The sequence below is a fragment of the Lissotriton vulgaris genome, chromosome 12 (genome assembly GCF_964263255.1).
Source record: "Lissotriton vulgaris chromosome 12, aLisVul1.2, whole genome shotgun sequence".
Classification (NCBI taxonomy): Eukaryota; Metazoa; Chordata; class Amphibia; order Caudata; family Salamandridae; genus Lissotriton; species Lissotriton vulgaris.
Genome location: NC_141700.1, coordinates 92,586,715 through 92,613,335, shown reverse-complemented (window position 1 = coordinate 92,613,335; position 26,621 = coordinate 92,586,715). Strand labels below are relative to the sequence as shown.

Genomic DNA, 26,621 nt, shown 5'->3' with positions numbered 1-26,621 from the left:
ACTTTTTGCCATTTTGTTTTCAGTGCCTTTTAAAAATGTACAGATTTCTGAGGACATGTGCAGCATATGACAGGCAATACTTGTTTATTTTGAAGATGTAAAGTAACTGCATTGTTGGTGCACAATAATTTATTGTCTAGCAACTTATCTTTCATCACTTTCAAGAATCAGCCTTCCACAGAAATATGTTAAATGTCTTTATGGACCAGTTATTTGTAATGTACAATAGTATGGTACAATTTGTTTAAGTAAATCTTGCAGATGTATTTAGATTTCCTTAAATTTTGCATTTTCATCATTTAAAAAAATCCTTAGTAAGCCTTTGAGGCAGAAAACAAATCTGTCAACCATTCTCTTTTTCATGGTAACGTAGTACATATATATGGCAAACTGTGTCTTGGTTTGTGTTCTTTCACTTTGAGCTCATAGATTGTTGCGCTAATTCATAGAAGTGCTTTGTAAGTGCAGTACAGAAGTATTTGCTCACAAAGTAATAACATACCAATCATTGCAAAGAGATCAGAGTGGTAGACCGATCCCTCCTTATGCCGGCTTTTCTCCAGGTTCGGACGGTACAGCACCCGTGACACCACCAGTCCAAAGTAGGCTCCAAAGGTATGAATGGTCATCGAGCCTCCAGCATCCTTTGCCTGAACAGTGAAGAAGAAGAGACAGATGAGTGTTAACAGGCAGACCTATGCCGTAGACCTGCGTACTTCGAGACTCTTGTAGACGGACCCTTAACTACCCCGACACTCCTTGACGATTCCTTGCTCGATTTTCCTCTGGGATGTAATCCGATTTTATATAGTGCTTGACCCTTTCCTTATTATACAGGACTAAACAAGACTTCGGTGAAATATTCAACTTGTGTACTGTAGGGGGCATTTCCAGAGCGGTAGAATTATTCTTGATCCCAGCTACAATAGGGCAGTTTATCCATACAAGGGGGTTATTTATGCTAGTGTTGAAGATGTCAAAAAGTATGTTCTAAACTCCAAGGTCTGTGTTGTAACCAAGCTTCTTCTTATGAGCCACATATTTTACCTCCACTGACAACTGATTCATCCTTTCATTTTCTACAGTGCTATGCTTGCAATTTCCAACAGTTTCGCCTTTTCCAACAATTTCACGCTGCTTCCAACATTTGTTTTATGATGTCAAATAGTTTTGATGTTTACGAGTTTAGTGTGGTGTAATATTTATAGGTTATGAGTCTAGGCTAACAATGATACACAGGTCTTCCATTCTGGTAATGAAAAATATCCCTTCAAGCTTTCGTATGACTATGTATATAGCTGCAAGATAGTTTGAGTAGCAGACACACTATTATTTTAATGATTTCTCATACAGAGTATTTTTCCTTTTGCATTTTTGAGAACATAACGACAATCATGTTCCAAGATTTATTTCCAAAATTCAGGAAGACGTAGTAGGTCGAACTCGAGGATTTTACAGTCATGTTTCTAGGGTATTATGTTTCCTCTGCTCTCAACCGTGTCCATCAGCTTTTTGAAATGAATGGTACCTTCATTTTAAATCATTGGTTTACACAGTTTATAGTTTTGTATTATTGTATTCCACAAAATATGGTGTGATTATGAATGGAGATGGCACAGCCTGTACTTTGAAGCATTAGACATTTTTTATTTTTGCAGTTTCTTTCAAAATTTGATATTTTTCATTCAGATTTTGAATTCTTCCAGGCATGGTTTCTCATTGGAGTATGCTAACATCTAGCATCGGTTGTGCCTCCATTACTATTGCACAGAAGAGCTGCGGTAAAAAGGTACTTCATCTAATTAAAGACTTTGATGTGTACCCATGACAACGATTCTTGATTTGAAGGAAAAGATGATGTGTAATGTTTTTCAAAGTCAGGAAAGCCATATCCCCTATCCTAACCAGCTGCTTAACATCTCTTTATGAGAGGAACAGTAATGTTGAAATACAGTCTTTTATTTTCCAACTTACTTCATTAAACAGATACACCATTCTGCTTTAATCAAAACAAAAGAACCCCCAAAGTGACGGAAAAAGTTGGAGGGTTCGTCAAGGAAACTTTATGAAATCATAACTGACTCTACAAAGTTGTTGGTTTTTCAAACAAAGAAAATCTGAATTGCATCAGTTTCTGGGGTTTCACAGTATTTTAGGTCCTTAAAAACTCCTTTGGCCCCTTCAAAGTACCTCCGAGTCATATATAGTTCTAGTTCATGAGCACTGTATTTACATTTTAAAGCCTCTTTTTCAGTGTATCTGTATACTGTTACAATTATACTGGTATTAGTAAAGAAAAAACTGAAGTGCAAATGTGTCATCTCTAATTATATCCTTGACTGGTATGTAGAACTAACCACGATCAGGCATTAAGCGGCACAAGACTGAATACTTTGTTTTCCCTAAATCTCATATTTTTCTTAATTTCCCTTTGTTGGAACTGGGGTAGCCTGGCCTAGGGCAAGACTAACATTTCAGAGGCACAGTGTAAAGGTTGCAGACCACCCAACAGTAAAACCACGCAATATCACACAAAAATAACGCTACACCAAAAATGTGAGAAAATAAGTACTGCTTTATAAAAATAATATACTCTTCGGTTTCAAATTATACAGTGTAAGACATTTCAGTTCTTCTCAGAAATAACAATTATACCTTTGATCTCAAGAAGTAAATAACACTCTTCTTGCTGTGGAAAAATTTACAGTTCAAAACATTCAGTTGTCATGGGTTCAGAAATGCTTACTGTTGGAATTGAAAGGATCTCAATAGGATTACGCTAAGCAGTGTCACTTTGCATTAATAATCAATGATATCAATATATTTCATCACTTTAACCTGCCAAATCACTACACCTTCACTACTGATATTATGCTCTCTCCTCCCTTATCTGCACCTTAATACAGCGCTAGAATGCACACTCAGAGTGGACTGCAGGAATTTCCCAGGTTCACTGTACTCATCAACACTTGCTATAAATGCCTGAAGGTAGTTCCCCAATGGGCGAGTACCGTCAGCGCTCTACTGACAGTAGTTTATGTTTCCTAAACCTGTAAAAATGAGGTTGGGGTTATGAAGTTACTTTCCCCTCACCTACTATGACACAGTTTAGAAATTAAGATGACAATAAGTCAGGGCACCTTGCTAGACGCTAGATCTTGTAAATTTGTATCATTAACCACCAGGGCACAGCACCTTCCTTTCTCACCCCCACTCTCCTTAGTGTCTCAGTGGCAGTTCCGCCACAGTCCTCCTCTCTTGTCTGACAATCGGCCTCCAAGGGTTCAGCCCAGCTTCCCTGACTAGCTCCTTAGCTTGGGCTGGCGCTGGGGTAGTCAATGCCACAACTGTGGGGGCTTGCCTGGTTGTCTCCCCCTTCCCTACTGCTCAGCGCGCTTCTTCTGTGATGCGCTGTTGCAGGGACAAGGAGGGGTACTTGATGCGAGGAAGCGCCAAAGCCTGCTTCCTCGCCGATCGTTTCCTCGGTGATCTGGGCGTCTCCTACGCACTCCGGTTCCTTCGCGCAGACGCGGGGAAGTAGTGTGCCGGCTGGGAGTCGGCGCTGATCACCTGACGAGAGAAGCGTCTCCCGCGAAGGCCTGCTCACTTTACCCTTTGCCTCACACGTTGGAGCATGCGCGGAACCGCCGCCAGTAGCGTCTCCTGCAGGGGCCTGCTCGCTCTCCACGTCGCCTCACAGAGATGAAGAACACGTCAGCGCGGGCGCGAGGGACCAGTGTTCCCGCTTGGCGCCGCGCTATCTCCGCTTCTGCTCTCACAGTCTTCCCCCTCACCTGGCTCCAGGGACACGCTGAATAGAGCGTTACGCTCGCTCAACAGGGCCACACAAGCTCAGTAGCCACTCGCCTTCCCTCTAAGCCTCTGGGACAACACTGGGCTCAACACTGGGCTAGAGCGGTCTTCTTCACAACGCTGGTAAGTGAAGCACGGCCAGGGGGAAGTCAGGGAAATCCTTAAGCAGAGCGTCCCGACAGGGGTCAATGGGGCTCAAATGTAGAGGGGGGCTTCCACCTCAGATGGGACAATCTCTTCAGTAGAAGAAGGTGGTTGGGAGGGATTGGTCAGGGGTTGAAGGGGGAACGTCTCCCTGTAGTGTCACAAGGACAAACTAACTGCTCCCAGTGCGTCCTCCTCCTCTCACCACTGCCTCACTCCTCCACTCTCTGGTCAGCACCAAAATGGCTTCCCAACCTCTGCCCTTATATAGACAACCCCCACAGAGTCCAGTAGGGCCCAGAAGGTTCTGGAAGGCCTAAGGTTATCCTATGGGGCTGTCTAAGATGTGGCAGTTGGAAACAGTTGGGGTCCTCCATTTTGTGAATTACAGGAGTTTCCTGACAGAACAGGCCTCTAGGCCTGAGGTGAAAAACCATGAGGGGAAAAAGAACACCTATCCCCATGGCCAACACCTATATAAAAAGTCAGTGGACAAAAATTATTAAGGGTATGAGGGGCAAAAAAGGGGACAAAATAAATAATAAATAGGAGGGACTACGTCAATAAGCCAGACAGGTCTAACACCCTTCATATTACATTTTTCACTATTTCATTTTCCTTCACTCACGCTTTTTCCTCTCTACCTCCAGACCATTACATTTACCCTATCTTGCTTTTCAGTTGTTCATATTGGCCTAATCTTTGACTAATTAACTTTGTTCCCATTTACCCAAAATCTGACTCTTCTCTCTAAATCTATCGATCAATCTCCCATTGATCCGTCCATCTATTCCACTTTACATTTGAAGACCTTTTTTTCCACTGCACTTTTAGTAGCGGTGGGAATGCCCCCTCACCCCTCTGCGCAGAAAGCTGGAAAAATAAAATGGTAATAAAAAGATTTTATTACCATTTTATTTTGTCAACATTCTGCCATCTGGAGAGGGCACGCTGGGCCAGTGCGTCACTGCTGCTAATTTGGCAGCAATGACAAGTGACCCCTTCAGTATGAATTACACATGTCGGTTTGGTCGGCTATCTTTCTACAGCCAAACCAACATGTTATAACAATTTGTACAGTGCACATCTACTCAAGAGTGTCCCGTCGCTCAAGGTATCGACTTAAAACCTAGTCAGTTTATGCGAAAAGCCAGGTTTTAAGTTTATTTTTGAAAGCAGAGAGATCACTGGTTAGACTATCTCTTAGAAGTTAATTCCAGTTGAAGGGTCCTAGATAAGAAAAGGATCTGCCGCCCATTTTAAGTCAATTGATCCGGGGGACTCTTGCCCGGTAAGCAGAAGAAGAGCGCAAAGTGCGAGCTGGAATGTATTCATGAATCCGCTCTCTGAGATAACCTGCTCTTGAATCATGCACGGCCTTATGCAGTAGTACTGTGGCCTTAAATTGCACCCTCTTTTTCACTGGAAGCCAGTAAAGTGCCTTCAGATGGGCGGACATATGAGATCTAGGGGGAAGATTGAGTTCAAGTCTAGCCGTCAAATTCTGCACCACCTGAAATCTACTAAGGAGATAGTCCAGGAGTAAAGGGCATTCCCATAGTGCAGTCAGGGCCTGGATGACCGTTTCCTGGCTGACTCAGACAGGAGAGGTAGGAATATTTTCAGCATGCGAAGAGTGCTGAAACAGAAACCGGCCAACGCTTGTATCCGAGGTTGGAAGGAGAGGGTACCATCAAATTTGATACCTAGGTTCCTTACAGAGCTTTGGGCAGGGCCAGGCTGTGGCGTACCTTTAGGCCAGCAAGATCTCAAGAAGCTGGGAGGGGCGGCTGCAAAAAGCACGATCTCCATCTTATTCTTGTTACATTTCAGTTGGTGCCAAGCCAAACACCGAAACACCATAGCAAGACGTTGTGAGATGAGCTCCTAATCTAGCGCCTCTCTCTTGCCACAGGAGAAGTAAAGCTGGGTGTTGTCTGCGTAGGAGATTACTTTTACGCCCAGAGACTCTACCAATGTTGCTAGAGGCGTCAGGTAAATATTGAACGAAGTGGGGCTCTGGGCTGATCCCTGGGGGGAATGCCTACTGTCAAAGTTCTAGCTTGCGATAAGAATGAGGGCAGCCATAGTTCTGGACTTCGATTTGTTAGAAAATAAGTAAGCCATTTCAGGGCATTGCTTTTGATCCATATTGCCGGAAGGCATGCAAGTAGTTTTAGATGGGGAACCGTGTCAATAGCCACGTTTAAGTCAAACATGATCAGCATGGACTTGCCTCCCTTATAAAGGGTGCTTCAAACATGCTCTACTACTTCCAGAAGCGCGTCTCAGTGCTAAAGTGAGGTCGGAAGGCTGATTGGCTAGTATGTAATAGTTTGTTTACCTCCAAGTATTGACATGCGCAATTCAAGCTCTCCAACCCAGCTGTCTTAGACAGTCAGGTGAGCAGGGACAGGCCTCCTGTACTTTTCGAAGTGCTGAGGCAGCCTGCTCCAGCCATGCCAGATGCTTCACTCATGCAGCAGGAGAGCAGTTTGGATTGGATAAAGTTCTGTGGGACTTTGCGCTCGGAGGACTCTGGAGCCAGGGACCGAAGAATACTGAGGACCTGCTGCAGGCTAAGTTAAGTGAAACTTTTTTCATATTCAAATGTTTATTGGTATGGGTCTTTTTTTAATTGTATTTATGTCAACCCACTATTTTTGTAAATCACCAACCGCCACTGACTTTTAGACAAATAGGTTGCTTCCCTTCTTGTTTCTGAAGAAGTGCATTGAACCTTAACTCAGGTACACTACCATTAGAAATGTCAAAGTCAATATACATCAAAGTATTATGAAGGCCCCTTTCTAAGGCACTCACCTCCAGCAGGTTCAGTATGACAAACTCGTTGATGCCAAACAAAGTCACTTCAAACAGGGTCATGATCAGCAGCTGGACGGGACTAGCCTTCCCCAGCACCGCTCCGAAGGAGATGAGGACCGCTCCGGTGCAGAAATCTGCATTAATCATGCTAGTGCCAGGGAGATAAACAAGAGGAGGTGAAGTACATCAAGCACTGAAGAGAAACAGGTTTTACAACTGGATGCAGAGGAAGGCAGTGGAGGTGATTCTGCCAGCACTCTCCATCTACATTATGGCGGCCCACCCTCAGTATTTAGATTTCCTATTTACAGCTCATCCTACTCTGGCACCGGGCCACCAGATAAGGTGCCAACACCTCTAACAAGCACTGACAATGCCAATCAGACTGGCTTACTTTTACATGCATGCAGTTCTGGAATGAAGGAGGACACCGCTGGATCCCCGATCTGGCAGCCGTTATTCAGCCATTTCAGAGGTCTAGCTGGCCCCAGTGAAATATGCTGATTGGTCCTGGTGTCATTTGCCAACACTGGGACACAGTTCAGCAGTGCCTACATGTTGCCAGCTTTTTGTTTCCAGCAACAACATGCAGCTAGTGAGGAGGCTTTAAAAAAATGTATTTTCTATTCCAGCTTGAGATCAAAACAAATGGCAAATTTAAAGGGCCATTAGCCCTTCTTTTGTTCTAATCCTGCCAGGAAGCTATTTGCAGCCTAACACCTAGATCCCTGTTTAATGATGAAATAAAGGCACACAGCTTGTTATCACTTCATAAGTATTTAAGTGAAAATACCACTTAGGTTTTTGACTTAGTGCAAACCCTATATGCAAGAGACATGCAAGTACTGTAAGAATGTCTGATGTATCAATAAATACGAGTATTTGCACGAATAACTAATTTAAATAGAACTTGCACATTTTTTATTTAGTACTTTCATAGCACTACTCTTTCCACTGTATGGTGTTTTTACATTACACACACACATTCATTGAAAATAAATCATACAAGCATGTAGTGTAAATCAGTATACAGGATGTAACAAAAGGCAGACGGTTTCAAGGTGTAGGAGTCACACATTGTCTTAACTGGTAGAGATTATAGAAGCTGGGAGAAACACAAAGTAAGGGTTAAAATCGTAACTCAGTGCTTGTGTTTGTCCTCTTATTACTGTCTAAATCCTTTTAGCATTCTAATAATAAAAGAAATAAAAGATTGAGAAAAGCCAATAAAGTTCTAAACCCATGTCTTGCAGTTTGCAGGCAGGTCCTTGGTCCGGGTTCAAAGCTCACTGATGTATATTGTAAGGATTGCAATTTATGAACTGCAAGTATTAAAAGGATCTCGAAGTAAAAAAAAAAAAAAAACAATGACCCACTTACCTAACATAACAATCTGTCATTTTCATGTTACCCGATTTGCTTTGCAGGCGACACATTCGCCCTGTATGCTACTTATTGAGTCAAACATGTGACTAAAGAAAACACAGATCTCTGCATGAAGTGTTTTAAACCACCAGTTATTTTACCATTATTATAATTTCCTGTGATCAACTGAGCACACAAAGCTCTATGCAACATGTGCTTTACCCAGTAAGATATTTTAAAATGCAGTGTTTGCAAACAATTAAGCCAGAATAAATATTCTGTCATGTTTATCCTTGGTGCCAATTTCTTTGAGGTAGAGATTTTTAAAAATAATGTATATATTTTTACTGTCAGGCTGCTTTTCATGACTCCACCTCTTGTGCCTCCACCCCCTGTGTGTTGCCCACCTTGACTCCCAGTTTATGGGTTACCAGAGTAAAGTTTTTCTAATTCCAGCGCTGCATACAAGAGCCAACAACTAACATTTGACTCTTCAATGTCTGTCAAAATGAATGTTGTATCTTCCACATTGCTGCTGCAGTTTTTATAGTGACCACGAGGTGGCACTGAAATGCAGCCAACAAGTTTTTATTCAAAAGCACTAGGAAAATATATAATACGGCCAAATGCTAATCCATGTGTCCTATTGTTGCATTTGACAGTGCAGCCGAGACAGAGCAGAGCCACGTATATTTCAATATCTATGCTACAACAACAGCACTTAATTTATGCCGGTGTTTGCCAGTGGTTTGAACAGGGACTTCTTTTTCTTCATCAGACTGAGCCCGAGATAAAAGGTAAAGATAGTAAAACAGATAGAGAAAGCAGGGATGAAAAGGAGAATGCAGGAGTTAGATTAAGAGTCATAAGTCATTAGGTGGAACCAAGACCAGGCAAACTTGGTATTTGGAAGCCCAGGCATACAGAAACTCTGGTGGCAGACTCAAAGAGAAAAATCAGCCTCCCTTTCTCCCTTATTCCACATAATCTCCTTGAGGCGAGGCCGGCACAAGGACTAGAGCTGTGATTTTGTGACGACCTTGATATCATTTCGTCCTTTGCAGTGATTAGGACATAACTTGTCTGTTGCACAAAACATGTACAGACACAGGTGTGCTGGCAACCAGAATGTCAGGTGAGCAATGACCCTGGCATTTGGAAATTCACCTAGTGAAATATCAACAAATGCCTTTTGATGTTTTTCTCCTGGGATCGCGTGACGTTAATACTCGTTTGATCATCCCTGGGGAGGGGGTGGGGGTTAAAAGTTAGGAAATGTAGGCCCTGGCACTGTAGACCTTTCCAAAAGATAGGGTTACGGAAGAAGCTTTGAATGGATGTCATTTTTCTCTGCCCTGACTCTTCAGCTCTACGTGAATTTTTTTTCAGAATAGCGCACAGTGCAACTTGATTCACTTATACACACTTAACTTACAGAGGTGCATTTATTTTAAAAAAACACCTTATTCTGAGTACTTGAGGCGAAAGCCTTCTGCTGCAAGGTGAACTTCCCTTACTACTCACCTGGGTGCATCCTACCCAGTCAGGACGATAAAATTGCTCATTCATTCTTTGGCCTCTCTGCTGAGATTGACTTCAAAGAGGGCAATGTGTATCCAAAGTGATAGGTGGAGTTTCTTCGAAATGCATCAGTTAACGAATAAGTCAAGTGTACATTTTAGTCCTTCAGGGTCTAAATTATTGAAGCATAGGGCTTCGAGGCCGCTCTGCAAAGTGAATAAATGAGACTTCACTAGCACAAGTTCACCTTACTTTCAGAAAGTACTCCAGAGCTCGTGGTGGCCTTAAATGTTCAGGTTTTGTTGTAAGCACTAAGGGTTAACCTGCTCCAGGGCGCTTCCAGTTCTCAGCAGACGTGGGGGCTAATTCAGATGGAGACCACAGATTTGCCACATACAGATGAAATGATATAACCAGGCCACTAGAATTATGCAATTGTGCGGCTGCTGCAATTTTCGCATAATTATAGATTTGCCACATAATCTGCAGATTTTAACATACTTTTTTTGTTTCTAGCTCAAATTGTTCAAAAGTTACAAAAAACGCATGGACACACTTTACCGTGCTGTCGTAGGCACTTTGCAAACATTGACTAGTCACCTTTCTGTAGATTCTGGATATATTGGGGTGTGAAACTGGTACTAAAGAGGTGCAGCTAATGCACAGACAGTGTTAACAAGTTTATACATGACGAAATAATGAAAGTAATACTAATCACAAAATATGCCGCATAATTTGACTTTTCTTGCTGCATAATTTACTCAACCCTATCTCATAATTTGGCCCTCTGCTGCCGCATAATTCCAGTGGCCCTGGATATAGCCAGGAATGTGTAGCACAGTCAAGTGGGGAAGTCTTCTTATGGATTTAAGGCCTGATGCATCGGAGGATCTCAAACATTCTGGGTCTCTGGGGAAATGCATTAATACATAAGGGCCCCCAGCGCTAAGTCAATAGCCACCACATTGAGGTGTCCAACACCGTGGCATAACGCACAATGATGGTCCCCCTTGCAGAATGTGATGAGGGGCCCTTGAGGCCCCCACATCTCATCTCTATCCATAGGCTTTGCGGCACAGGGGCTGCGCCACGTCCCTGGTCCAGCAGAGGTTCTGGATTGTTGAATTCATGACAGACTATCAGAATATTCACAAAAAAATGAATTTGCATAAGTTTGAATGGAAATTAAATCTTTATATACTCACTGGTTGTCCCAAAAATGTGGCATGCGTCCAGCCCTCCTGGAGCTCTTCTGGACCCCCCCCCCCCTGCGCTAGATTACCCTGCTAGTATATCTTTCAAGTGTTGGTGGCTAATCTGAAAGTGCTTTTGGAAAACTAGAATTAAACCAGCATTGGCAAAGCCAATAGGTCTCGCCTATGCCTGGGCAACAGCCTTAATCAATGTGTTTTAGCCGTGTTGTACAACAGTGGGGGTGCTGTGCAGTATGGCTGAAAGTAAACAAACGAGAAGTGCTGTGGTGCGATCAGTGCTGGCTGCGTCATAGCACTTTTCCTTTACTTTCTGCCATGCCTCACAGCAGCCGTGCTGTTGCACAACATGGCTAAAGTAAACAGTGGGGACATTGCCTCGGTGAAACCTATTGGCTTTGCCAATGCTGGTTTCACTAGCTATCTGTGTTTTTGTTTTGAAAACCTATTGAGCCTCTAAATGCTGTAGATTCCAGTTTGGCTTTCTGTATTATTAATCTGTTAGTCAGGAGCTTGAGCAGTGTTGGCTAAAAATAAAGAAAGCTGCAAATAACTAAAGGTGCCACTGCTAAGCTGGGAGAACCAGTTAGGGTGAAAGTTTCCGTCCAGGGTGAGGCATCAGGTTTTAGAGCAGGAATATTACCACAAAATAAACTAAACTCAGAGATTATTAAAGAAATGTCCTTGCCAGCACTTGGAGATGTCTTTTTCACGTGATTCAGGGAACTGTGGATTGTTTAACAACGAACGTACACCTCAAACCAGCCATGACCATGGCTTGGTCAACAGTTGTCTGTATGTGCTCAGCAGAGAGGCCAAGGATTGGATGACCATGTATTCTGACATACACAAAACCAGCCGAATATGTGATGTTATTCCGCAGGATAATATCCTGCATACCATTACTGCGCATTTTTTATAACGCAAGTGCGTTTACTCCAACCTACCATGACCCTGCAAACATTTACTCCGCATATGCCTTTACCACGCATGCCATTATATATATATATATATATATATATATATATATATATATATATATATATATACACACACACATTTTGTTAATTAAAAAAAATATTTTTTATATATTATATATATATATATATATATATATATATATATATATATATATATATACACATATATTTATATTGATTAAATATATATATATTTTTATGTATTTTTGTTTTTGAATTACCCTGTACACCCTAAAAAAAATCCCACTCTGGTCCCTTTAAATACCCCTGCACCCCATAATCATAACCCACCCTTACTCTGTAAAATACCTCAGCACCCTTAAACAGTAGCCCATCCTGACCCTAAAAATACCCCTGTACCCCAAACCCAAACATAGCCCTGAACCCTAAAAAGAAACCTGTACCCCAAAACCCATACCTAGCCCTGAACCCTAAAAATACCCCTGTACCCCAAACCTATTCCTGAATCCAAAATAAAACCCTGTACCCCAAAACCCATACCTAGCCCTGAACCCTAAAAAAATCCTGTACCCCAAAACCCATACCTAGCCCGGAACCCTAAAAATACCGTTGTACCCCAAACCTATCCCTGAATTTAAAAAAACCCTGTACCCCAAAACCCATACCTAGCCCTGAACCCTAAAAAAAACCTGTACCCCAAAACCCATACCTAGCCCTGAACCCTAAAAATACCCCTTTACCCCCAAAACCCACACTGAACCCTAAAAATACCCCTGTACCCCAAAGCCCAAACCTATCCCTGAACCCTAAAAATACCCCTGTACCCCAAAACCCACACTAACTCCTAATACCCCTGTACCCCAAAACCCACACTGAACCCTAAAAATACCCCTGTACCCCAAACCTAGCCCCAAACCCTAAAAATACCCCTGTACCCCAAATCCCAAACCTAGCCCTGAACCCTAAAAATACCCCTGTACCCCCATACCTAGCCCTGAACCCTAAAAATACCCCTGTACCCCAAAACCTATACCTAGCCCTGAACCCTAAAAATACCCCTGTACTCCAAAACCGTACCTAGCCCTGAACCCTAAAAATACCCCTGTACCCCAAAACCCACCTAGCCCTCAACCCTAAAAATACCCCTGTACCCCAAAACCCACCTAGCCCTGAACCCTAAAAATACCCCTGTACCCCAAACCTATTCCTGAATCCAAAATAAAACCCTGTACCCCAAAACCCATACCTAGCCCTGAACCCTAAAAAAATCCTGTACCCCAAAACCCATACCTAGCCCGGAACCCTAAAAATACCCCTGTACCCCAAACCTATCCCTGAATTTAAAAAAACCCTGTACCCCAAAACCCATACCTAGCCCTGAACCCTAAAAAAAACCTGTACCCCAAAACCCATACCTAGCCCTGAACCCTAAAAATACCCCTGTACTCCAAAACCGTACCTAGCCCTGAACCCTAAAAATACCCCTGTACCCCAAACCCCACCTAGCCCTCAACCCTAAAAATACCCCTGTACCCCAAAACCCACCTAGCCCTGAACCCTAAAAATACCCCTGTACCCCAAAATTCCTACCTAGCCCTGAACCCTAAAAATACCCCTGTACCCCAAACCTAACCCTAAAAATACCCCTGTACCCCCAAACCTAGCCCTGAACTCTAAAAATACCCCTGTACCCATAACCCAAAACCTACCCTGAACCCTAAAATACCCCTGTACCCCAAAACCCAAACCTAGCCCTGAACCCTAAAAATACCCCTGTACCCAATAACCCAAAACCCACCCTGAACCCTAAAAAAAATTACAATCTAATAAAATAATGAGAAAATAATAATCTAAAAATACCATACTCTAAAAATAAACCCACCCTTAAAATACTCCCGAACCCCTGAAACATACCTCAACACCCCCTAACTAAAACTATATACTTACCTTAAACTTAAATATTTGACTATAATAAATCTTTATTGCGTGATTTAAAAAAAAACATTGCAAGTACAGACATTTAAAAGGATTCAAAAATGCATTTAGAATGTCATATTCATAAAAAACCATTATATGTAGACGATAACAGATAAAACTTCCGTTTAAAAAGTCATATTCATAATAAGCCAGTAGGAATAGCAACAACAAGTTTAACTTGACAGCGTTGTTCCAATGGGGGGGGGGGGGGCGGTCGCAAACTCTGGGTACCTCAATGAGTTTTTTTACAGCGCGCTCCATAAATCTTACTAGGGCACAATTTAGTTTAATGTTCCTAGGGTCAAAGCAGGCCAAAACCGCTGCTCTACCACTTCTAATCATATTTCTATTCCAATGGTGCTTGAGTAGGGCCCGTCTCTCTATCAGTAGTTTTGGGCACAAGCATATGATGTGTATAATGTCTTCTTTGTGGGTCCCACAAAGTCGGCATTGAACTTTTCCATGTTCTCTTTTCCATTTTGGCCAATGAGTCAGCAGTTTAATAACTCCCAGTCTTAAAAAACTTAGTTTCGTTCGAGCACTGAACGATGTGGTAAGGTACGGCTGTGGAATTAGCAAGGGATAGGATTGAAGGGTCATCCACCCATGACTTCTTTTTGCAAGGCTGGCTTTATCTTCCACTATTGATAATTGTTTCGTACTGATTTTCACTAGCCTTTTAAATTCCTTCTGACTAGCGTGCAAATTTCAGAGGTCATTTAGGCATAGGGTTTTTAAACCTTGTGCCCAGTATTCATGTCCTGCTCGCCATGAGTTGTTATCAATGCTGGCCCACAAATGGTATCCTAAACTTCCCTTCTTTGATAGCCTCAATTTGTGACAGCACACGAGAAAAGACATGGCTCTGGCCAATGGTCGTTTGCAGATGCCTAGTTCCAACCTAATTTGTGCCGGTGACGTTTGGTTTGGTAATTTGAAAACTGACCTATAGATCTTGCTAATAATTTTGTCCAAATGGTCACTGTCTAATCCTTTTAAAGCTTTGCTGCCGTAAATTAAGGTGGGAATGATTTTTGCCTGAGCCACCTGAAGTGTGGGTGCAAAAGTTAGGCCTTGTAGCTTCTTTTGAATTAGTCCGATTGCAGAAGCAAGTGCCGAACACTTCCTTTTTTGCTCTTCCAAGTGGGATTTATATTGTTCATTGTGATTGAAAGTGACTCCAAGGTACCTTTGGCAATTTGATTCAACGATGCTTTCATTGTTCAGTGCCCAAGACAGTTTATTAGCTTTCCTTGAGTGCCCTGCTAGATTTTCGTCTTCCTGTTGTTGATGCGAAGCTCGTTGTTATTTGAATAGTCGGAAGTAGCGTCCAGAAGTCTTTGCATTCCGATCTTTGTTTTACTTAACAGTACCACGTCGTCGGCATATAGTAGATTTGTCAGCGACAAGCCAGATAATTTGGGAGCGTGGGAATTGACCTTGTTGAGAGCTTCAGGGAGGTCGGCTAAGAATAGATTAAAGAGTGTCGGGGCCAAGACACAACCCTGTTTGAGGCCTTTTTCCGTCAGAATTGGGCGGGACAATCTTGAGCCGTCCCCGATCTTAATTCTAACCCATGTGTCCTGGTGTAAGAGTTTTATGGCTCTTAAGAGGACCTCTGGAATGTTGAGTCTGGACAACTTCTGCCAGAGTTTAGTTCTGTTAACATTGTCAAAAGCTGCTTGGAAATCAATAAACCCCATATAGAGTGGGCAGGAGCAGAATTTCGCTTGGTCAATCAGGCAAGAAAGGGTCATGAGATTGACTGAGGTGCCGGTGTTTATTGTGAATCCTGTTTGATTCAGAGGAATTGTGGAGTTTAATCGGCCCATGCCCTAAGTGAGTTGAGTAGCTCTCCCGCAAAATACTTTGCTTCATTGTCAATGAGTGCGATGAGGCGGTAATTCCCTGGGGATTTTTTGCCCCACCTTTGAAGATTGGTGCAAGGATGGAACCATGTCATGAAGGCGGTGTGATGTTGTTTTGCAGACATGAGTTAAAAAGGGGGCTTAGTTTCGCAGCCCAGAAAGTTGCATCTTCCTTGAACAGAGCTTGAGGAATTCCACCCCGACCAGGCGCACCATCCTTGCGTCCCTTTTTTATTATTTTTTCTATTTCCGCATTCTGGACTGTTGCAAAATTTGCACAGCTTTGGGTCAAGAGGCATTCTTTTGTTGGTGTCATTTTGTGACCTAGCTTCTTTAGGGAGTTTGAAGTGTTCAGAACAGGTTCCCGGACAATCTCTGTTTGTGTTACTTTGTCCATGGGAGGGAGATTTGGATGGTTAATGGGCAGTTCCTGGTCGTTAAAGTGGGAGTAGAGAAATTCGACCCACTCTATTTAAAGTATGCTCGAAGAGGCAACTTTGGATACGTTCCCAGATGCGTTATTGATTGTGCTCCAAAACCTGGCAGAGTTGTTTGTTTTAATGTCGTGCTGCAATTTGACCCAAAACAAGTTCCATTGGCTTATGCGTAGTTCACGTTTTGCTTTCTTAAGGTGACTACGGGCCTCTGTTTTGTTATTTTAGTGGGATCGATTGGATCAGTTTTTAAAGCCCGCCATAAACTTAAATATTAAAAACATATGCTTTTACCATTCATGCTTTTACAACGAATTTCGTTGTAAAAGCATGCGTGGTAAAAGTATGTAAGATATAATGCCATGCGTTATAATTGCATTGCGGAGTGATGGTAGTTTCGTTGTAAAAGTATGCGGAGTGATAGTATGCGGGAAGAAAGATTTGTTGTAAAGGTGTTTTACCAACCAGCCATGACTATGGCTTGGTCAACAGTTGTCTGTATGTGCTCAACAGAGAGGCCAAGGATTGGATGACCATGTATTCGGACATACACAAAACCAGCCATGACCATGGCTTGGTCAACAGTTGTCTGTATGTGCTCTGCAGAGAGGCCAAGGATTGAATGAATGACCGTGTATTCTGTACACCTTTTTGACCCAGTGACGGGCACTGCGATGACTCGCACTGCCTTAGGCCTGAACACCAGAGCCCTTTTAGTGGCCATTATAAACACTTGGAGGCGACTCTGTTCTAAGCATGAACTTTACAAGTGTAATATGCTACAGGACAATAAATGCAAGATCACAACATCCTGGGAACAGCGAACACTAATGCAGTAACGATTCAGTGAAACATGTGAAATATAAACAGGAACTAAATCACTGACATGGATCACCTGAACATTTATTACATTAATTCATCAGAAATTGTCAGTGTTTTCCCAGTAAAGCAAAGGAAATGAAAAATGAACGCTGCGGGTAGAGAAGCGTTCACGGTCTGCATAACAACCGGGTCAGGCAGGGCCTGGCCTTAGGCTGTGGTAAGGGATCCTGCCAGTAACAGCCTATGGGAAACCAGTATTTCCTGGCAGAAGGAGGCGTAGTTTACTGCATGGTAACTACAGAAAGTATGCACGTCAGTGCAACTTTAGACAGGAAATGGCTTCCAGGCTCTGCCATTAGCACAGAGTACATTTTATAAAATGAGCCTTCCAAAGAAATTACAATACAGTGTGTTTGACCGATCTGGGTCTTCTTTAAAATAAATAGAATTTTATTTCCTTGTACCTTTTCTTATTTTAATTCCTACCCAAAGACAGTCTTGATTCTCACTGCCTGCAGGACAGTTCAAACCTGTGATGTGTTAAAGAAATAGATTTACAGGGCGCAATTCAGCCCAACTACAGATGCTACCATGACAAGTAAGGAGATTCAAGTCCCAGCGTCTGCTCAACATCCTGTGATTCTGGGCAAATCATTTAATCTTCCCCTGCCTAAAAATTAATGTGACCTACTGTAATGGAACAGGTGCTCTTGTAAAAAATAGAAGAGATGGTCCTTTAATCACAGCATGAGTAGCGTCAGACACTAATTAAAATAAATAAATCTGTGCTTGGTCCATGCACCATAGAAAGAAAAGGAAACGACTAGTGATGCTTTGCATGTGCTGCCAAACTGAAGACAACTAACAGGAGGGATATTGATGGCAATAAATGGTAAGTAGAGGGCGGGCTAAAAGCCCATTTTTAGAGTTTAAAAAATAAAATAAAAAACAAAAAATCAGCCTCCAAACAGTGCATGCGCCCTGCTGGCAGGCTCGGCCTAAAAAGGAATGAAGGACTACTGCGCAGTAGTGCCAAATAAAATACTTCAAGATACTTACTGGCCAAAGGATGCAGGCTTGTACAGAATTGAAAACAAGCACTGGCAAAGCCAAAAGGTCAGGCATTGGCTGCCAACTTTTTAACTTGGTCAACGCTTGTTTTGTTTAGATATGATTTTTGTAAAGCTTTATCTTTTAAAGGAGCTACCGGGGTCTCTAAAATAAATAAAAAAATCCAGAACCACCGATAGGTTTGGTCTAAAAAAAAAAAAAACCACAGTAACTACTTAGGGCCCGATTCTGATGCGGTTAGGAGGGCCTCCTAATGGCATTTGCTCCTTCCAAATCAGATCGCGAACTTGTCTTCCCGACCAAGGGCCCAATTATGATGCGGTTAGGATCATAGGCTCCTATTGAAGTCAATGGGAGTCCAACCAAATCGTATTTTGAAGCATCCGGATACATCGTACTCCGTCCGTCGGACTCTCCCGATCCGAGTGGGCCGGAAACCATTTCCAACCTGATTCGGTCGGGAAGCTTTCCAGCCCGCATTAGAATCAGGCCCTTAGAGTGCAGATGTTTTCCTTGTGAAAGAGCGTAGTGTCATCACTCGCAGTGAGCTTAGCCAATGGCTGAAGTGGGCAGACACGCTGCCCCATGCTATATGCAGTAGTGGGTGGAAGAAAAATTATACTGGCACAGACTAATAGGTGAAGAGGGCTGGTTTCATTCCCCTATAGGTACATGTCATATGGTATTTACCTTGAATTGAAGGTGGTGGATATTGCCAGACCTAAAAAGATATATTTCTGTAAGCAAGGCCGTTGGTTGCCATGCGGATAGATGGAAATGCTTAGATCTTACTTCAAATATAGCAGCAAATTCTAGGACAATACACCAACACAGAACACCAGGTTTTCATATGGTCTCACACGTTGTTGCTTTAAATCCTTGAGGAGACAATGGGCAAAAAGGAGCTACTTGTAAGAAAGGGGTCGGGAGGATAAAAGATGTGCATTTGAACCTGAAGGACAAGGGGTATTTGTGTTTAATAACTGTATGGCAAAGCCGTCAATTTAATTGACCAATAATAAGGAGTAGGCAAAGCAGCGACAGAGAGGAGTGTCAATTTAAACGTCGACTCAGTATAATAAAAAATACACGTGACATGTGTGTCTCTCTATTGTAGGAAGGAATAGTGTAAAAATTAAATTACTTAGCTGTGTAGATATCTTTCGAATTGTTATTGTTTCTCAGCAAAGGGTGATTGAAATTAAATTTATTGGACAATTGCAGGTTGACATTTTTTAAAAAGTAGGAGTTACATGAGCAAACCATCTCATTTTGAAATTAAATTTGTAAATGATTGAAATTGGAAACTATGTATAAGTTAGGATTTACAAGAGCAATGAATCTACATTGTAAATACCAAGTTTTTCTTAGAGCTTTAGATAGCGAATTACTTTGCTTCTAATCACGATGAAATTATTTTATCTTCCTTAATTATGGGTATGCACCCATTTCCAGGTGCTTTCAGATTGTTTTGATTTGAGGGGCCAGAAGTGATCATAATGTGGGTGGTTTGTACGGGGCTTGAGGTCAGCCTGCTCATACACAAGCTAAAGAATAGATTACCCTGTTTTCAGAAGAGGAGGTTGAACTGATAAACTTGGCAGAGTGGGACACAACATTTCTGGGAGCATTCCCATCACACTGGGCATGGACCCAAACAGCAGGACTGTGGTAAATTCTAATAAAGGTGCGGCAGAGCAGGTTATAAAACAATTAAATAGGAAATCTCCAGAAGACCATGTCACTTTGCACCAGGTTACCTTTCAACTCCAATGTGGATCTTCCCGTCGTGGAAGCTGTGGAAGAATCCTTGGATCAGCGTAGACCACTGGAGGCCGAATGCCGCAAGAAGAAAGTTGAAGGCAACACTACTGAAGCCATAGCGCTTCAGGAAAGTCATCAGGAAACCAAAGCCGATGAATATCATTGTGTGAACATCTTGGAAGCCTGTAATAGAGAATATATAAAGTTGCTACAAGACAACCCCTTTAAAACGTGTTTCTGAAAAGTGCCAAAACTTTACCATCTAAACGTAGTTCTTTGAAAGCAGATAAGACCCCAACCCTCAGACTATACACTATCTGTACTCACCACGCTCTTATTAGGAGACTGACTTTTTCAATTATATGCCTGAAATGAAGGACAACTGGCAGTGGTTAACGTCTGAGAGGGATACTCTAGAGAGCAGAGGACTTTTTCATTACTCAACGAAATGTGTCACCTCTAAAAAATATATTTTCATGGTTTTTAATAGTTTAAAAGTGTTTTAAAAAGGATTACACAGATTCAATGTTGCTGCCTCCACGGACCTCTGAAAGATCCTAGTCCATGAATTAACTGATGCTCTGTGCCCTTCCTTGGCTGTCATTCTGGCAGACTCATCCTGAAGTCCACCACAGATGTTCTATATTCATCACATTTTACCTTTACTACAGCAGTTGGAGGAAAATGACAGTATTTAGTACTGCTACATATACTGTCCCGATGAAGGCCCCTTTCAAATTGTGCAATGGGCTGAAACATGTTGATGTACACCAGTTGCAGTACACAGTGGGTATACAGGAGTGCATGGCTCTTCAATTAATTTATGCAAAGGTCTGATAAAGTGTGGCAACAACCATTGGATCAATTATTTAGGATTATATCTCACGGTCCATTTTGCAGTACTAGACCTATATACAATTGTCAGTATTTCATAAGTGACTTTTCTGTATGAATTTCACACACAAATACATACCGGTTCGAGAAAACATGCTGGTTCGTTACCAGGAAGATGGCATTATGTCCACTGTTTCATGTGTTCCAGGGCTTCGCTCTTATTCAGCAACATTTATTAATTGATGTTTAACTGCAATTAGTCTTGATCTCTTAAATAATGAGGCAGCTTATGTGGTAAGACCTCTAGATGCTGCCAGATGCCACATTTTCTCTGTCCCAGGAATACATGTTTTAATATACTGAAGTAGGTGCTTGACATCCGACAAAAAAAATTGGAAGAAGCATCCAGAGGGTCTAGCGTTGAGTTTTGGCCCCAGCCATTGCAAAAACGTCTGACATTGATCAAGAAGCCTTTCTTACAATTACTCTAATGTTCACAGTTGAGATCTTGATACTTTTGCCTAGAATAGGTTGTTGCTGAAGCCAAATTAATGCACCATGAGGGCTCCAGCGTGGTATTCACCCTCTTGAACCACTGCATCATGACTTAGCAGATTTAACATTTTAAAGACAAGCTCCCTGCTGGGACAGATGACTTACTCGATTGTGGGTCCATTACTGGTTTTAAGACCATTCATCTTCTAAGAAAGTTGTGAAATTCTCCAACTCTCCAACCATAACAGTGTAGAAAACGGAGGGATGAATGGAGCATGGAGTTTACATAGGATCCGGCTGGCGAGCAATCCCCACCAAACCGAGCATACCTATTGAGACTTTTGATCTTAGGCATTTCCCCTTTTTTGACATAAAAGCAAATCTGGAGTCCCTTGGTTGCCCAGACTGGACTTCTTATTTACATTAATTTACAGAAACAAGACTGAGGATCTTTGGTGTTGGTGACAATATAACAGAAGACGGCTTCCAGTTTGACATTCTTAAATTCTTTCAGTGGTGGGGTTTTTCACCAGTATTCTTGCTCCTTCCTAGCCTTATCCACACAATCAGTAAAATCAGATGCATTCGCTTTGTCTTTTGGGTTGGGGAAAACGTTCCTGTTGATGGCTCTATATTGCAACGCCTACTCAAGGAGTACGATTAACCAATAATTATTATATTGAAGTATTAATTTCCTCCCACTTTGATTTTAAGGATATATCTAATGGACTGGTACACCAGATAGGGCATGTTTTGTAAGTCTTCAAAGGCAATAGTTCTCAAGGGTACCATAATGGAACTCGATCGACAAACATTTGTAGACTACCCAGCATTCTCTTCCAACACGCATGCGTTCCGCTATTGTGGCGACCATCTGATCTCTATTCAAGCAAGATGCTGACCTTTCCAGCGTCACTGTGCTTGTTAATAGCAACAACAGGTATAGTAAATGTTGTGTTATGAGACACATATGCAAAACAGAGATGGTATTGTTTTAGGTGGCCCAGAATGTACCACATTGGTCTCCTTTTCATTGAAGGCGATGAACCACACATTTTCACGGACAGCAATAAGATTTTTTTCTGAAGCTTGGTGATAGTCATCAAAATCTGTTTAATTTGTCTTTGCTCCAGACCAATTAGGGATGGCAAGATGGCGGTGGCCCAAAGAGGCTTTAACATTATCTTCACTGCAAAGCCACTCTACAGATTCTGACAAGTCTAATCTAACAAACGGTGCCCTAAATGGACTAACATTTATATAATTGTGCCCACCCTCCAGCAGCCTTTAGCACTCTGGGGTGTCCTACTCCTGACAGTACCCACTCAAACCTGTTTCCTATCCTCTTCTGCTGATAAACTGATAAACAGCGGACATGAAAAGACACGCCACTCCCAGACCAGCTACTGCCCCCTGTGGTCATCCTAAGAAAGCCAGGAAGAACTAAAAGATACCGAATCGACCTCCTTTAAAAACAAACCCAATGGAACTAAGTTGGCTGATATCAAATATTTTTGGCTCGTAGCCTGGAATCTGACAATTCGGACACTTGTATCTTTTAATTTTCTCAGAATTCATTGCATTTGTCATTAGCACTATGTGATACTTTGAGCCATTTCAGAGCACCAAAAGGAGAAGAAACCATCAACCTCCTTCATGGTTTACCAGGGTTAGCAGTTACTAGTCACAGCATGCCCGTTGAGACCCCTAGTACTGCTCTTTCTACCCCCGGTCTCAGAGGTTATGAGGGTAGTAACAGGATAAAAGGAAAGACTGTTTGCTTTCAGTAGGTTTCCATCCATGCGCATTCCAAAGATGTCCTGCAGTAGATAGGGTGCTGTTGAAAGGCTGAAAATGTTATAAGCTTTGTGATGTCATCGTAGGTTGAAGGGTGCTACACCTGGCCAGTTTTGTGAACCACCGGCAGCGGAGAACTGGCAGCTAAAATCATTCCTGGAAAATGTGCTCTTATCGGCTTCATAGCCCAGCCATTGAGGGTTTCGAAGGGATCTGACCATCTCCAGGAGGAGTATAGTTAAGAGAAGTTACATATCTATCCACAAGAAAACTCTCTATATTCCCTCTGGGGTGTTTGCGATGGTGCTTAACTAGTAAACCCTCTCTCCATCACCCTAAAACCGGCCTCGGAATCCTCAGCCTACTAGGGTTTTCCTTGCGTCTCATATGGCCACTTCCTCACTAGAATTGTTGGTTTTAAGACACCCCCCTCCCCCGAACACTGCAAATTGTTGCAAAGTCTCTGCACAGTTGAGGCGCTTCAGTCATATTAAAACTAAGGGACTTATTTGAAGTTTGACTGAGAACGTACTCTGCTAAATCTGTGACGGAGCACCCTCTCCGCCAAACCTCGGTCTGCTCAACCGATGTACTGGCAGGAGGACCCAAAGTATGTCAGTGACAGAGTCTACTCTGCCTCCTTTGCTGACATACTTGACAGAGTACTGCCCGTCTGAGTTTTTGACATTCAACCGCCTTCACAATTTAGAGTAGGCGTCTAAAGGCCAATTTTTACTCTCCTTCAACTCCAAGAAAAATCTGGCCGTAAGGGACAGCGAAAACATTTAATGGCCCCCTCACCAGGGACTGGGGCTCATTCATTTTGGATTTTTCAAAAAGAAAATCCTGCTTTGGATTTTGTTTTTGAACAATTAAATAAAAAGTTAAAAGTTTGACAGGCAGCTGTCATGTTTCACGGAGCCCTCCATCAAACTTTTAACTAATTGACAGGAACTGCCATGGTGGTGGTTCCTGCCAATAACTAGAGCTGTTCACAGGGCCATCAGAAAACTCTAAATGTGGAGCACTGGACTGTCTGGACAATGGGGTATTTTACTCCGTGACCTTGATGGAGAAAAATCCGTCCTCCAAACTCTAAACCAGGCCCTACATTCCATCTTAACCCGTTGCGTGCTTATGACAAGCTGAACTCGTCATGAGGCACAGTTGAGCTGCACTCATGACGAGCTGAGCTAGTCACGGCCGTTGGAAAGCTCGCACGCAGGGATAATTTCCCCGCTGTGCTGAACGTTCGAAAAACGGGTGTGGCCATGACATCATGAATGCAGCTCCGCGCTGCACGCCCCCCGCCCTCCCCGCACAGGAGGTGAAAAACCCCCGCAGGGAAGGGGTTAAAGACAAGAGATGGCTTAGTGATGTGAGAGGATGAACTCTAGTGGGGGGGGGGAAAACGAACATCTAACTAGGAAAGACGAAAAAGTGCAAGAGGACTTAAAAATATGGAGGGACACTGGATAGATTTATGGGGTTAAAGAGGGGGCAGCAGGGTCCCTGGAAGTGGGCAAGAGTCTGAGGAAGGGGAGCAATAAAGAGCATTAGAGGCAGTCAGTACCTCATGAACAGGAGAACACAATTACAACACGAACGAGGCAGTGAACAACTCTCAAACATGGAGTACACAAAGGGCTTAAATCAACGTGGGAAATGTATCAGAAACGGAATGTTGTACTTAAAACTGCCGGTAGTATTTCTGAATGTCTTGTGGGTGTGTGTGTGTTGTACTGACTTTACATAACGGTTAAGTGACAAACAGTAAAAGGCTGGCATTTCTGGTTTGGTAACATTTTATTGTAACCCAGGTGCATTCTGGACACTTCTACAGCGAGTATACAACCTCCCACAAACCATTACTGACAGAAACAGCGTGGTGGCAGCGAAGACTGCATTGGTGCAAAACCTTCACCCCAGACTATGGTTTCCAGCAAGCAACAGCCCATGGGAAGGATTAAAAGGATACTGGCTGAGGCAATATGTATTCATTAAAAGTTGCTTTTTCCATGACGTTTACAAAATTCCTTTACAGTACCCTCCATCAAAGCTCTGGATCCAGAAGACTATTATGACCCTGAAGAAGATGAAGCTTCTCAAATGGAAGGGTACAAGTTGCGCTGACACTGCTGCCTTGGTTAACTTGCTAGACTAGATAGTTGTAAAGGTAACAACTGAACAGAAATAGGCTCAATCTTAGTATGGAATACAAAAGTTGTTTCACCTTCTGTGAATGGGAATTTTGTTATGCATCAGCTGTTGTAGAAATGTTTGATATGATTGGGGGCCTCCTCCGCTTTGCCTTTTTACCCAGTTGATTAAATGCGACGGTCCATTCGATGATGTATTTACTGTTTACATGTTATGGCTTTTAAAAGCTGTATTTAATTGTAATCCAGTACAAAATGCTAACAAATAAAATAGTGAATGTGCAAAGATTGCCATCCTACAGAAATGAAAGAACAAAGAACTATGAGGAAGACAGTAAAAGATCTGTGCAGTGGCGGTCGGTATGGTACTGGTGAGGCAGGAGGGGTTCGGGAAAAAAAAAAAAAAAAATCACTTACCCGATTGCTGTGTCGCTCCTATGTCGTGTCTCCTCCGCGCGTCTTGCAGGATGCACCCAGGCTCCCCATAGCCAGTGTTGTGATTGGTAAGCACCCAGGCGCCCCTGTGCAAATCACAGCACTGCAATGCAGCGCTATGATTGGCCTGAGCGCCGTGGCTCAGCGCTCAGAAGGGGACAGGGAGCCTGGGCATGTTCTCCACCCAGGCTGTAAATGCAACCTGGGTGGAGAAAATGCAAAGTGCGCATGACGGTTTGGCCAGGGCAAGCTGGCCGGCCAAAGCGCCATACGCACTAAAGAGGGCAGCAACCACTCCTCCTCCCCAATGTCGCGGGAGGCAAGCCATGCCCTAACCAGAGGATATTAAAATAAAATGATAATAACTTCAGTTTTATTGTTTTCTTTTACACTGCTCCATGAGCAGTAGGGCAACGCTTCTCCGCCTGAACAGAGAAGCCGCCACTGGATCGGTGGCAAGAAGCTCGCCTCGACATCACTATTGTCAAGTGGGAGTGCTCAGAAGGAGTCAGCCAACCAGATGGTCGATAATGCAGCGTATAGCTACTAGTACAGGAAGCGGAGAGAAGAGAAGCAAAGTTGTTTGAGGATCAGTAATCTGCCATGAGTATTATGGACCTTGGAGCTGGTCACTAAAGCTCACCTTTGTCCTTTACCCTGGTCACGTGTCCTGACCAGCAGCTCAGGGACACAAGTCATGTAGTGGTCAATGAGTAGTGCTACGGATATTTCATAATGCTACACTAAAGGTGGAGTGTATATATACATCTCCCGGGAAACTCCTTTTTGTGTTGAGTTTCGATGGTACTTCTGATCTACTTGTTCAAAGCGACTTGTTCTTTTGTACTGTCCCATCCGTTGCCCTCTTAGATACCAATGTTTGACTTGGATCTGTGCCTAGATAATGGTTCGCGGATGTATGTGTGCGCATGAAGTTGAGCTTTTATCGGAAACCACATAGCATTCGTGTTTATTTTGCCTGGGCAAGGACACCATCGAGTTGGTGGACAGGGAGGTTGGCAGATGGTCAATCAAAGAGTAAAAGTTGCAAAGTACAGTGTATCAGAGGAAGCATGTGGTACTGGCAGTGCTGCCCAATTACAAGGTTATTAGCAGATTAAAAACAATTAAGGGCTGGCCATGA

The 26,621-nt window shown here is 42.8% G+C and overlaps 1 protein-coding gene across 1 annotated transcript in view; it reads right to left on the bottom strand.

Annotated features, from left to right (window-relative positions):
• Window positions 1-26,621, bottom strand: part of RHBG (Rh family B glycoprotein) — a 61,926-nt gene that overhangs the window by 17,652 nt on the left and 17,653 nt on the right. Inside the window, exons 2-4 of the mRNA XM_086947321.1 lie at window positions 19,754-19,940; window positions 6,781-6,931; window positions 503-650 (exon numbers count right to left, since the gene is read on the bottom strand). Of these exons, the coding sequence (XP_086803447.1) occupies window positions 503-650; window positions 6,781-6,931; window positions 19,754-19,940 (486 nt within the window). The remainder of the gene's footprint in view (window positions 1-502; window positions 651-6,780; window positions 6,932-19,753; window positions 19,941-26,621) is intronic.